This window comes from Haliotis rufescens, unplaced genomic scaffold (assembly GCF_023055435.1).
Source record: "Haliotis rufescens isolate VD_foot unplaced genomic scaffold, xgHalRufe1.0.p SCAF_114, whole genome shotgun sequence".
Taxonomy (NCBI): domain Eukaryota; kingdom Metazoa; phylum Mollusca; class Gastropoda; order Lepetellida; family Haliotidae; genus Haliotis; species Haliotis rufescens.
Genome location: NW_025963796.1, coordinates 807,124 through 821,078, shown reverse-complemented (window position 1 = coordinate 821,078; position 13,955 = coordinate 807,124). Strand labels below are relative to the sequence as shown.

Genomic DNA, 13,955 nt, shown 5'->3' with positions numbered 1-13,955 from the left:
ATGTCTTCTCGAGAGCTCACCTCACCTGCTGTGTTGCCTGTCAACAGTCTGACTTGGGCGACCTGACCGTGGATGTCAACAACACTGAGGTTAGAGATGGCAATACATGAATATAAACTATAGATCCTTTTCTTTAAAATTGTACGAACTGACAGTCAGTTATATGACCCGACATATCCTCGTTCTCGAGCAACGAAATGAATGCACTATACACTGGAAGAGTAGCTCATAGTTTGGTATTTTCTTCTAAACAATAATATAAATATAAATGCCATTGTTGGATACGAAACTGATGGCCAAAAGAAACTTTACCATAGTTGTAAATCACTCTAGTTTAAAAGCCACAAGAGTTGGATACATGAAGTAAAATGCATTTAAACCATTAACAAAATCTGTCATTCTGCATCTGATATCGGCATGAGAGTTTCCCGAATTGAGATGGGTTACCATCAACAAACTTTCAACGCAATGTACAAAGGGCGCATCCATCTAACATTGCTCAAGTTCAATGTCGTTACGGTTATAGCGTGTGTGACCACCCCGTGCCACAAGACGCCCATCTCAATCTCTGACGACGATGTTGCACTGTCAATAACTGTCCTCTGTAAGGTCTGTAAACCCTAATTCCTTGAGCCCAGAGTCGCCTGGCCACTGTCTGTCGACTAACCATATGCCCTAAGACATTCGTCACTGATGACGTCACTGTCAGGAATCGATTCCGGAGATGCAAAGTACGCAAGTACTGGTCTTCATTAGGCGTAGTTACCCTGAATGTGTCTGTTCGTGGCATGTCTGATGTCTGCCCGGTCTGTCTTTTGCATCAGGTCAGTAACAGCAACACGAGAGCAACCAAACGTTCTGCAATATGGGCATGGATGGCTCCCATCTGTATCATACCCAGTGCCCGCTCGCGTTGTTCAGGTGTCAGTCGTGGCATTTCTGTGGTGTTATATTTTATCAGGTTGAGTCTCTGACATGCTGTCCGTATCATTTATATACTCTTATTACACGTGTCGTCTCGGCTGCCCGTGTCTTTCATTTTTTTCGCATTTTGTACAAATATACGTGCCGTGAACGTCTATCCCTTTCTACATAGCATCGTGTTTGGACGATTAGTTTTGTATTGATGTCGTTTGACCATTTGTTTTTATATTTTTGCAATGTGGTAGAGTTTTATTTGACCCTCAGTTTATCTATGAATCCAGGATATTTACCTATGCTCTCACGAAATATTCTAATGCACATCTATCACTTACAGTTTCAAGGCAGAGCTGTCGACACACCCTGTAAACACCTTTCTATGATTATCTACAGCAAACGGGGGAAGCTACGCTGTGCCACTGGACAAGATGGTAAGATGCATTCCATAAATTGTCTCAGTTGTCTCCCTTTGTTGTACGATTAACGGTATATCTCATACACATATTTCGGCCAAGAATCAATGGTATGCAAACATCCAAATGGAAGGGTTTCTCAGGCTTCCAGGGATGGGTGGTGACATTTAAACAAACATCTTGTTGTTTATCAATTCAATCATTTCTTTTTAAAAACGAACCACCAACGGTGGAACAGGAGAAAAACTTTTTTAAATAATAATTAATATCTAACAAGTTGTCGGTTATACTGTACAAATATTTGGCGACATTTAAACATTTCGCATGAAAATGTGTACGCACATTTGTACGCACATTTAAACAGAAACTCACACATATACAGTCACACTCAAAGGTACTTATCTATTATACGTATGAATTTTGGAAGGTTCTTGGGTTCTTTGGAATATCTGGTACTCAACAATTTGTTGTACTCTATTGTATTCGGAAGCTGCGTATTTATATTCGAGATAAGTTTAGATCTTGATTCACGAAACGCTTCAGATTTAACCAGGTAGTGGTATTCATCGGCTATAGCTGTCGACATACACAGTTTACATGTCCTGATATGTCTATCACTACCAAGCCAACGGCCAACATCGACAGATAGATTATGGTCACAATTTCTATGTTTCAGAATAGGATAATAAATGTTCTTAGATAGGAAGAATATTCACGGCGGCCCATTATGCTTGCAGCCCGATTGGGATTTCGGGTTCGACTCGGTGCCCTTGTTGATTGTGTGCCATAGTACCCCGAAGGCATGGATTTTTTCTGACACTATCGATCACTGGATGGTCTGACCCAGACTCGATTATTTACAGACCGTCTTCATATAGCTGGAATATTATTGTTAAACAAGAAATATACAAACAAACAACGCACTTTAATATGGTAAAAGGACAATGTTTTTCATGTTATGCATTGTTTAGATGTGTAAAAGTAACAAATTGATTATAACAAGTTATAAGGTGAAGGGCGTATTCCATGTTTAACTAACCAGTCAATCTTAGCTCTCTGGGGATTCGACCGCGTTAACTAAATTGGCAAGACTAACACGCGTCTCCGGGGCGACACGTGTTCATGGTAGCTTCGCGTCTTCTGTCGGCGATGACGTATGTTCATAGTGCCCTGGTAATGTACAGTAAACTACGGTTATAACGAACTCTAAGGAACCACATATTTTAGTTCGATATAACCGTAGTTCGTTAAAAGCATATAAACAGCAAATGGCCGGGAGCAAAAATATGTTCGTTATATCCATCAGTTTGTTATAACCGTGTTCCTTATAAACGTAGTTTACCGTTTATATTTTTCAGCGTTACTCGGGACATCAATGAAACCAAAGCGAAGTGCGGGACTGTTGATTACACAATACCTGTCAGACCGGCCCGGCGCTGTCTACCGTTATTCAATCACAGAGAGGTCACATGACGTCTATACCAACGTAACCTTCACCCTCGTCAAGGCCATGGCGTACTGTGCCACAACACGTACCTTACTGACGTCTTCAGCTCAACCAGATAAACTTTTAATCGCGTACATGGAAAACAGCAGTTCAAAACTTATACAGGGGAAGGTTGTATGCAATGCAATGACCTTGGACAACACGAGGGGTATATTTGTACTTGCCATTCTTAGTACTCAGCTTGGTATATACACACTGGCTACAAATGGGACGTCATTCACGTTTATGTTTAATGTCGTATTGCAAAGATTTGAAAGGGGCGACTACCCTTCGGCTATATCGATGGACACGGTGCGTGACTTAATGTACGTGTGTCTCCCTCACCAGATTCTCTCAGTGGATTACGCGGGGAAGACAAGGGTCGTCCACAGGGGAGTGGCTTTGCATGGCATGTCTTTAAATCCTTCAGAAAATGCGCTCTATTTCGGACGCAGTGTATTCATCAAGAAACTGACGCTGTTGGAGAAGAAGGTCGAGAGACTGGCCTTAGTGTGGAGCCCGGTGTTCAGTGTTCTGTATCATGAAGACCATCTGTTTTATAATTTACGTTTCTCTGGATTTATCTACAGCATCCATGTGAAACATACAAACAGAACATTTTCACTTAAGATTGGAGGAACGCGAAATAAGAAGCGGTTAGTTGTGTGTCTCATTCCCTAACTTCTGGACCAACCTTTTCATATTTGTCAAAGAAATAATGTGTTCCAGAAAAAAAGGACAAATATTTTTGGCCGAACGTTTTACAAATACATACATACATGCACGCACGCACGCACGCACGCACGCACGCACGCACGCACGCACGCACGCATGCACGCACCTCCCACGATTGGAATAAAGAAAAATAATGTGTACGCAAGGTGGCCACCTTCTGAAGCGCTGCAATATTGCTGTGCATAGGTGCGTCTCTTAGGGGAACCAGAAATCTATGAACCTGAATCCTTGATTTTCCTTGATTATATTTCTCCCTCCCCTCCCTAACACCTCCCCCGATTTGAATAAAAAAATTAGTGTGAATGGCATGGTGGCCAAGCCTTCTGAACTGCTGCCATTTGATGTGCAGAGTTGCGTCTCTTTGACGTACCAGAAATCTATGATCCTGAATCCTAGATTCACCTTGAATTATTTCTTGGGTTGACATAACCATACCCGTACTCCTCTCTGAGCCCTGCATCACTTCAATATTCCTCTCACTTTGTCTGTAAATATTTTATTTTAATTGTTCAGTTGTCAGTTATATTACAGGATTCATTCATACTATAACGTTGTGTCCAATACTAACCACATCATAGATAGTGCAAGCTGAGTGAATTTAATAAAGCCATGTTTGTTTGTTGTTTAACGGCGGTCTGTAAATAATCGAGTCTGGACCAGACAATCCAGTGATTGACATCATGAGCATCGATCAACACAACTAGGATACGATGACATACACCAACCAGGTCAGCGAGCTTGATCCCCCGATCCCCTTAGTGTCCTCTTACGACAATCATAGTCGCCTTTACGACAATCATAGTCGCCTTTACGGCAAACATAGTCGCCTTTACGGCAAACATTGGTTGCTGAAGACCTTTTCCACCCCGGATCTTCACGGGTCCAAAATATGTTCACAATACCTATATCCCATTCATTAAATGTGTATCTTAGTTTACCGTTATCGTGTTATTGCTGTCGCTACTAGTGGTTCACGATCCAATACGTACCACCGATGTCACGTGACAGCAGACGGTGCTTGTTTACTAATGAAAGATTGTGAGAAAATAACAGGAGAATGGTCTTATTTTAGGACACAATAATGACATATTTACAATGAAAGTATAATTAGTTAGTAGTTTTAGTAAGCCATTTTAATACCCAGAGTAAGTGAGGGAGAGAGGGAGTGAGCGTTTTACTCATGTTTCGGATTTGCTAAATATGTTTTTCTTTACACACAAAACACGTGTTGCTTCACGCGAAAATCTTCTGTAAAGTACCTCTCTTCTCATTCAATTTTGATTGGAAAACAACCTGTTTTATGTTGAAAGTCGTGAACACACTGACGAATATGAGTGCCTTACACAATTTACATACATTATCTACACACCTAAGTTGATTTTCATTTCATAGTGAAATGACACATTCACATGTTTACATAGTTACACCTGTGTAACATTACTTACGTGGGTAAATATTGCGCATGTGAACGGAATATTATAACATATCGTATCAAATACAGTAAACTACGGTTATAACGAACACGCTTATAACGAACTGGCGGACATAACGAACTTACTTTTTTTGTCCCGACTATTTGCTGTAGTTATGCTGTTTATATGCATTTAACGAACCACGGCTACAACGAACTAAAATTAGTTTGTCCCTTTGAGTTCGTCATAACCGTAGTTTACTGTACATCAACATCGAATTGCCATTTCTTGTTTGTTTGTTTGTTTGTTTGTTTGTTTTTTACTGCCATCAAACATTGGCGCATACGTTCGTTAGCCCGGCAGTTTACCGATCTCGTTCTGTCACCGTGGTGGTGACGTTATATAGCGTGTGTTATATTTTGACTTATCATCTCTATGTTGAGTACATTCTCGAGTGAGTGGTTTGACGCGTTTACACGTGTCACCAATATTGCATTAATGTAGGTCAAATGCTGTCGTAAGTACCAAGGGTCAAAGGTGAAACCAGAAACGAGGAAAAGTGGCCATTACTTACCCTCTTTGATCTCGAGGAGGACATCGGTTATCTCTCACTTAGATGTTTCGATAAGACGTCTTGATTAACCCATATAAACTGATTATCTCCTCGAGTGAGTGAGTGAGTGAGTAGGATTTCATGCCGCTTTTAGCGATATCCCAGCTACGCCAGCACAGGGTCACGACAGAAATGGGTTCCACACACAACAGCAAGAAGTAAATGAGTGAGTTTAGTTTTACGCCGCTTTTTGTAATAGTCATTCAAGGACGCTGGAACACCAGGAATAGGCTTCACGTATTGTGACTGTATTTGTCATTGTTAGTGATGGAGCACCTCTATATCCCTGTACTAAGTATAGGGGAAAACACGGACGTTTTGGTTGAACATGTAGAATCCGAAGAGAAGGGACTGGCGCGAGGGAAGAAGGGCCGGGAGTTTACATTATCAACGAAAACCGAGAAGTGTTTTTTCTGACCTATATACCGTCGAAACAACATGTATTGATATTTGTTTAATTTATGTATAAATGCGTTACGACAGTCTAAAGAAACGCTCGTAAAATATATCTGCCCAGGATATAATAATTTTATACGCTTAACATGGTACCTTCAAACACAAACACACACAAAAAAATATAAAAAATAATTAAACAAAACACAAACACACACAAAAAACACGCACGCACAAGCACACAAAAATAAAAAAGCCGCACACACAGGATACGATACACACACATACAAAACACATACACAACACGCGCACACAATAACAAACAAACACACTCACGCATACACTTGCGCATACACTCACGCACACGCACACGCACACGCACGCGCGCGCGCGCACACACACACAAACACTCTTTACCTTTACCTGCACATATTCTAAAAGGTGCGTGATAAAAGGCATGTACAAACACGTTTAAAAAGTGACCATTTTTATTTACAACATTTTTATGTACAGTTATAGACATATTGGGCTGGGAATTTATCGACAAAAATAAAATTTATTGTCCCAGAAAATTCGACAAAATATTTATGCTTCAGACTGTTGAATAAACATTATATGGTTGCAAGGTGTTTTTCTTAATAAAAGTTAAAGGGCAGATAATTTAAGTTACCAGTTTCCGATTATGGTTACAGCTAGAAAGGAGGGCCGTTCTTGACGTCAGTTCTTGTTTCCTCATAAGGCGGGGGCTGTTCCGCTGGGGAGCCTGAAACACAAACAGCTGAGTTTCAGTAAGGCCATGAAACAGAAATGTTTCTGATCAGAAATTTGTTTTCATAATTGTCTAGAAACCAGGTTTTATGTTGTATTTGTATTTTTTCCACCACCCGGAATTCCAAAACCAACCTCTCCCGTCAAAGTCACGACAATTATGACGTTCACAGTACTAATTTTAAAATCGGATTATCATGTTGAAGATCATCTTCCCAAGGCACTCAAAATATCGATCACTGGGTTACATAATCCAGGCTCAATTCTTTACAGACTGCCTTCATATACCTCGAATATTGCTGTGTGCGGCGTAAAAACACAAACAATCCATTAAGTATATAATGCATGTTGAAATATACCTACCAGAATTGGGATCGAATGCCACGTTAGAAACTCCCGGGTACCCATTTGTCGCCTGTGGTTGTTGATACCCCTGTTGTTGATATCCCTGCGGCTGTTGATGTCCGTGTTGTTGCTGGTATCCCTGCTGTTGCTGGTATCCCTGCGGTGCCTGGTAGCTAGGTTGTCCAGGAATGATGCTCTGGTAACTCCCCTGGTAGACCTGGCCATACGGTGGGGGCAGTGCCTGGTTGGGCGAGTTCATGATTGGCACTCCTGGGAGCGTGGTCGCCACAACAGTCTGCCCTGTCACCGTCGTCGTGACGACTCCTCCGAGCTGTCGCCGAGCCTGCTGTGCCAGTAGCTGACGTTCAACGTAGTTCCGGTTGAAGTCTTTAACCAAGCCAGGCAACCGGCACACATCAACAAGCCAACCAACCCCAAATAGGCCAAGCGTCAAGAAATACAACAATCCCCACAACGGCCGGCCGAGGTAAAAGTGATGAGCTCCGCTCAAGCCGTATGTGAACCAGAGAATATAGACATCATCCACATGCCTCAGTCCGGCGTCTCGTTCCCCTGCATTTATCTCGTTCGTCCTCCGCACCAGACACGGCATCCGGAACAAGTCATACAGCCACCCCAAGCCCACCAAGCCCAGTGTTAACGTGTACAAAATGCCCCAGAATGGCCTGTTGAGGTAGTAATGGTGAGCGCCAAGGAACCCAAGGGGAGACAACCCGAACATGTAGGCCTCGAATACAGATTTGGGTGGCTTGTACCCTGGTGGGTAGTCGTTCACCTCCCTCACGAGGTACGGCATCCGGAAAAGGTCAACGAGGAAGCCAATTCCGAAAAGGCCAAAGGTCATCAGATACAGGATACCCTGGCCGGGTTTCCTCAGGTAGAAAAGATGAAAACCTGGGGGTAGTAAATAAGGAGTGAGAGTATTGCAAACAAAAACAACAGAATCCACGGTTATCATAAGAAACGGAAGCAACTGAACTCTACTCTCTGGCCAGAGTCATGAAGCGTTCATAAAATATTTTATCCATGTAAAATCAATGTCTACTTCAGTTTTTGTTTGTTTTTTGTTTTTTGTTTAACGCCGCACTCAGCAATATTCCAGCTATATTGACGGCGGTTTTAAAATAATCGAGTCTGGACCAGACAATCCAGTGATTGACACCATGAGCATCGATCCACGCAATTGGGATACGATGACATGCATCAACCAAGTCAGCGAGCCTGACCACCCGATCCTGTTAGTCGCCTGTTACGGCAAGGATGGGTTGCTGTAGACCTATTCTACCCCGGATTGTCACGGGTCAGTATGATGGTGACAAACCTTGAAACATGATCAGGGATTCGAACGCACGATCAAACGTCTCTGACACGCCTAAGGGACGCAACTCTATACGACCCCCGATACCATCAGAATACCACCAACGCCATTATTTACAGTATCAACATTATTAATAACATTAAAAATATATCAACAATATCATTGGTGGATTTATAGAAAACATTAAGAAAATATCAACAATATCGTTGGTAGAATCAACATCATCAACACCATCTCTAACATCATGATACCCCAATTCATATATCCCAAATATTTCAAACATATCAACAATGTCATCAGTAGTATCGCAACTATCGAATCAACAATTAGATCAACAATTTTATTAGTATCATCGCCATTTTCGTATGATTGATTGATTGTTTGTTGTTCAACGCCGTACTCAGCAATATTCCAGCTATATGACAGCGGTCTGTAAATAATCGAATCTGGACCAGACAATGCAGTGATTGATATCATTAGCATCGATCAACGCAATTGGGATACGATGACATGCATCAACCGAGTTAGCGAGCAAGACCACCCGAACCCGTTAGTCGCCTCTTACGACAAGCAAAGTCGCCTTTTACGGCAAGCATGGGTTGCTGTAGACCTATTCTATCCCGGATCTTCACGGGTCCATTTTCTTAAGAAATTTTAATACATCAACAATATCAATGGTTGTATCTGTATTACAAAACAATGAAACAGTTACTTTTGAACTTTATTATTAACGTATTTCATCAACATATCAAAAGAAGGGCGTACCTATCAATTGTAAAACAACATTTTGTTAAAACCTAGTGCCTTATTTGTCAGATGCCGTCAATGTGTCTACGTCATTTTTACATCGTGGTACAATTATCAAAACGACCTTGTTACGACGCAGGGTCGAGCGTGACGCAGTCAATTGACACAGAACATTGGTACTACATGTATGCTAAGCTATCTGTGTCATATCAGTGGCGTATCTTCGTTATCTAGATCACACCAGTGTTGTCTTAGCGTACGTGTTTTGTCTACGTCAACTATTTCCCGCCAACGTTGCCTCAACGTACATGTTGTGTCTACGTCAGCTTTTTCCCGCCAACGTTGCCCTAACGTACATGTTGTGTCTACGTCAGCTATATCCCGCCAACGTTGCCTCAACGTACATGTTGTGTCTACGTCAGCTATATCCCGCCAACGTTGCCTTTAAAGTACATGCTGTGTCTACGTCAACTATACCCGACAGCGTTGCCTCAACGTACATGCGTCTACGTCAACTATATCCCGCCAACGTTGCCTCAACGTACATGTTGCATCTACGTCAACTATATCCTACCAACGTTGCCTCAACGTACATGCGTCTACGTCAACTATATCCCGCCAACGTTGCCTCAACGTACATGTTGTGTTTACGTCAACTATCTCCTGCTGTGTCTACGTCAACTATATCCTACCAACGTTGCCTCAACGGACATGCGTCTACGTCAACTATATCCCGCCAACGTTGCCTCAACGTACATGTTGTGTTTACGTCAACTATCTCCTGCTGTGTCTACGTCAACTATATCCTACCAACGTTGCCTCAACGTACATGCGTCCACGTCAACTATATCCCACCAACGTTGCCTCAACGTACATGTTGTGTTTACGTCAACTATATCCTGCTGTGTCTACGTCAACTATATCCTACCAACGTTGCCTCAACGTACATGCGTCCACGTCAACTATATCCCACCAACGTTGCCTCAACGTACATGTTGCATCTACGTCAACTATATCCTACCAACGTTGCCTCAACGGACATGCGTCTACATCAACTATATCCCGCCAACGTTGCCTCAACGTACATGTTGTGTTTACGTCAACTATCTCCTGCTGTGTCTACGTCAACTATATCCTACCAACGTTGCCTCAACGTACATGCGTCTACGTCAACTATATCCCGCCAACGTTGCCTCAACGTACATGTTGTGTTTACGTCAACTATCTCCTGCTGTGTCTACGTCAACTATATCCTACCAACGTTGCCTCAACGTACATGTTGTGTTTACGTCAACTATCTCCTGCTGTGTCTACGTCAACTATATCTCGCCAACGCTGTTGTCCAAGCGTTCCCCAACAATGCTGTGATAACTTAGTGTTTAGGCTGTTAACTTCACAAACTCTTTGCTTGTTCATCACACAATGGAAATAAACACAAGCAGCTATCACATTTCACACATACAAATAGCTTGAACTACGAATATAACCATAAATGCATTTTATTTACAAAAAAATTGTAAACAATAATACAATATTTGAGGTGAGGTGAAATTGGGTTTAACGTCGCGTCCAAGATTATTGCACTTATATAGCGACGTGCATGCACGTGTATGTGTGTGTGTGGCTGCTTGTACTAGTCCGGACTGATGCCGATTTATAGTGCTAGCTCACTGAGATACCATGCCGCAGTTTAACATGAATACCCCACTCAGACACAGTATACTGACTCCGAGCCGACCAGTCCTTGTTTTAGCCCCTTAATGCCGAGCGCCAGACAGGGTAACAACAAGTACAATCTTTTAACGTCTTTTTGTATGACGCGGCCCGGGATCGAACCCTGGACCTTTCGCTCTCCGGGCGGACGCTCTACCACAAGACCACGGAGGCGGTCCTACAATATTTGAACCATGATGGGTAGCCAAGTGGTTAAAGCGTAGGCTCTTCACGTAGATGGCCTGTGTGCGATTCCCCACATGGGTAAATTGTGTGAAGCCCATTTCCGGTGTCTCCCGCAGTGATATTCAGGACTAGTATTGCAAGCGGCGTAAAACAATACTAACTCACTTAATTTATAAAAAAAAACACTTACCCATTAACCCACATGGAAACCACAAGACGTAGGCGTCGAGAAGATTCTTTTTGTCTGCTAGGGATGGATCCACTTGTCTCATATTGGCCTGTCTCACCAGCAGGGGGATTCGGAACAGGTCTACGATGTACCCCACCCCGAACAAGCCGAACGTGAAGAAGTACGCCACACCATACCAGGGTCGACCGAGGTAGAAATGATGAGCCCCCAGAGGCCCCAGTAGAAAGGCCAAGATGTAGGCTTCGACCAGGGATTTTTGATTATGACCAAAGTGGCGCACGGTCAAGTTGACCCGCGTCTGTTCAGCGGGGGGCGTGGCAGCTTTCATGGTTTCTGTAAAACATTGAAACATTTGATAACGTAGATTGTTCGTTCGATGTCACGAAAAGAAATGTTGTGAAGAAAACATTTTCTTTCGGAGCAGAATTTTTTTGTTGAGGGGCAGAGGCCGAAAAGATCTCCTGTCTCTAACAAAAATCTCAATTCCCGTTTGTCAGACACCTCAAGAGAATTATTATAAATAAATAATAGATAAAGATGTGAGGTAGTACCACAGGTTTTGGTCCAGCCCAACACTGAAGCACATGCAGCACATGTGCTGTCTCCTTAGGCAAGTGACTTTGTTCGAAATGTGCCTCTGTTCACCCAGCAGTGAGTGGGTACCCGGTAGGATGAGATGACAATGGTTGTTAACCTTCTAGCGCGTCACAGGCAGCTTGGGTTGTATACTCCTTAGGGAGCTGAGATGATGGTGATGATGATTATTATTATTATTATTATTATTGTTGTTGTTGTTACTATTATTATTATTATTATCATCATCAAGGTGCATAACATGCATGCGCCATTTAGCCCTTTTGGAACCGATTACAAGAGTCAACCCAATTTCACAAGTCTGGCCACTGCGCCAAAATAACTCCTGTGGGGTCTTGACCCCCTGGCGCAATCTCTCTCTCCAGTACGGGGCGGTCTGGTAGCCTAGTGGTTAAAGCTTTCGCTCGTCACGCCGAAGACCCCGGTTCGATTCCCGACATGGGTACAATGTGTGAAGCCCATTTCTGGTGTCCCCCGCCGTGATATTGCTGGAATATTGCTAAAAGCGGCGTAAAACCATACTCACTCACTCACTCACTCACTCTCTCCAGTACAACATCACCACGACATTTCCCTGCACGTGTCTTAGTGACGCATCTCCAGGGAACACACATAATCTCATAATCTTGTTCTTGCTGCAGAGGTAATGGGATGAACCTCTCTGCGATTTAACACCATCAACTTGCCGCAAACACGCCATATTCATGACAAATTCAGATCTCTGACAATATGTGCATAATCTTATAAAATCATGAAAACTCGGAAACAGCAATACCCTCGTAAGAAGCTTAGATGAGAACTTAAACATTTAAGTTGTTTTCAGGATCAAATGGAACATTGTATTATATGGGTGGAAAATAGATTAGCATGTGATTCTATTGTTTCTGAGTAGATCAACTCTGTCACCTATAGATTCAAAGGTCTTTATGCATTTGGTCTTAATTATACAGAGGGATAGGTCTATTAGGACTGGTATCTGCAAAGTGGGCATCTGACAAATGGGATATCTGATAAATGGGTGACGGCCTTATAACCAGGACTCCAGCCGGGAGTTTGGAAATGTATTTCGGTTACAAAGGTGTGTGAGTGAGTGAGTTGGGTTTAACGCCGCTTTTAACAGTATTCCAGTCATATCACGGCGTGTCAGCTTAATGTGGGAGGAAAGCCCGAAGTGATGCAGGTCTCAGACGTTTACCACTTGGGTGAAACCCACAAGCACGGGTATGGTGCTGACAAACCTAGAAACATGATCGGGGCGAACCGGGATTCGAACCCACAATTTATAGGTTTCTGGCGTGCCCAAGGGACGCAACTCTGCACAGCGAATCGCGGCGCCTTAGACGACTGGGCCACCCGTGCTCCCTACAAAGGTGTGTGAGTGTATCGTGGTAGGAAAACCCTGGCAACCACTCATAATAATACCGCAACGTTGTGCCAGTCAGATCGAAGCAACACAGAAAAATCAAATATACTGACAGAAAATGAACAGTGTAATTTGGCAAGAACAGGTGTTGATATAGCAACAAATGCACAACGCATGAAACATATTTACCGTCCAAGGGGCCGTCGTGATACTAAACAAACACTGGATGGAGTGACGAACACATCACGGGATGCTATTTATTTATATCTCGCATGACTGTATACCCAGATTCAGATAGCTGCATGGCTAGCATACATTAGAGAGAACAAACTGAGATAACAATGTCTCCGATGACTGATCTTCAAATAGATACAGCGACAATCCCACACCCCGTGTACAGTTGAACCTATTGGCTTAAGCTTTTCCGCGGAGCAAAGTCAACCGTCACGTGAGAGGATATGGTGCAACAACCAGATTCGAGACATGATACGTCATGTGACCAACCAATATATTGGCGAGATATATGTGTCAACATCTCGCATCAAATTCTTATTGAGATATTATTCGTTTCTTGACTGCCCCGTGTCATACTGAATTCGACGGTTGGGTAGTCCAGTGATTGTAGCTTTCGTTCGTCACGCCGAAGACCTGGTTTCGATTCTCTATATGGGTACAATGTATGAACTCTTTTCTGAAGCCCACTATCGTGATAATGTTGGCCAAGTTTTAAATTCTTC

The 13,955-nt window shown here is 42.8% G+C and overlaps 1 protein-coding gene across 1 annotated transcript; it reads right to left on the bottom strand.

Moving 5' to 3' along the window:
* Positions 1–6,447: 6,447 nt before the first annotated feature.
* Positions 6,448–13,517, bottom strand: LOC124131305. Its single transcript, XM_046494497.2, has 4 exons — positions 13,408–13,517; positions 11,262–11,594; positions 7,105–8,001; positions 6,448–6,736 (listed from the first exon to the last, which is right to left on the bottom strand). Exons 2-4 carry the CDS (start codon positions 11,587–11,589, stop codon positions 6,666–6,668), a joined length of 1,296 nt encoding a protein of 431 aa, XP_046350453.2. The 5' UTR covers positions 11,590–11,594; positions 13,408–13,517; the 3' UTR covers positions 6,448–6,665.
* Positions 13,518–13,955: the final 438 nt, after the last annotated feature.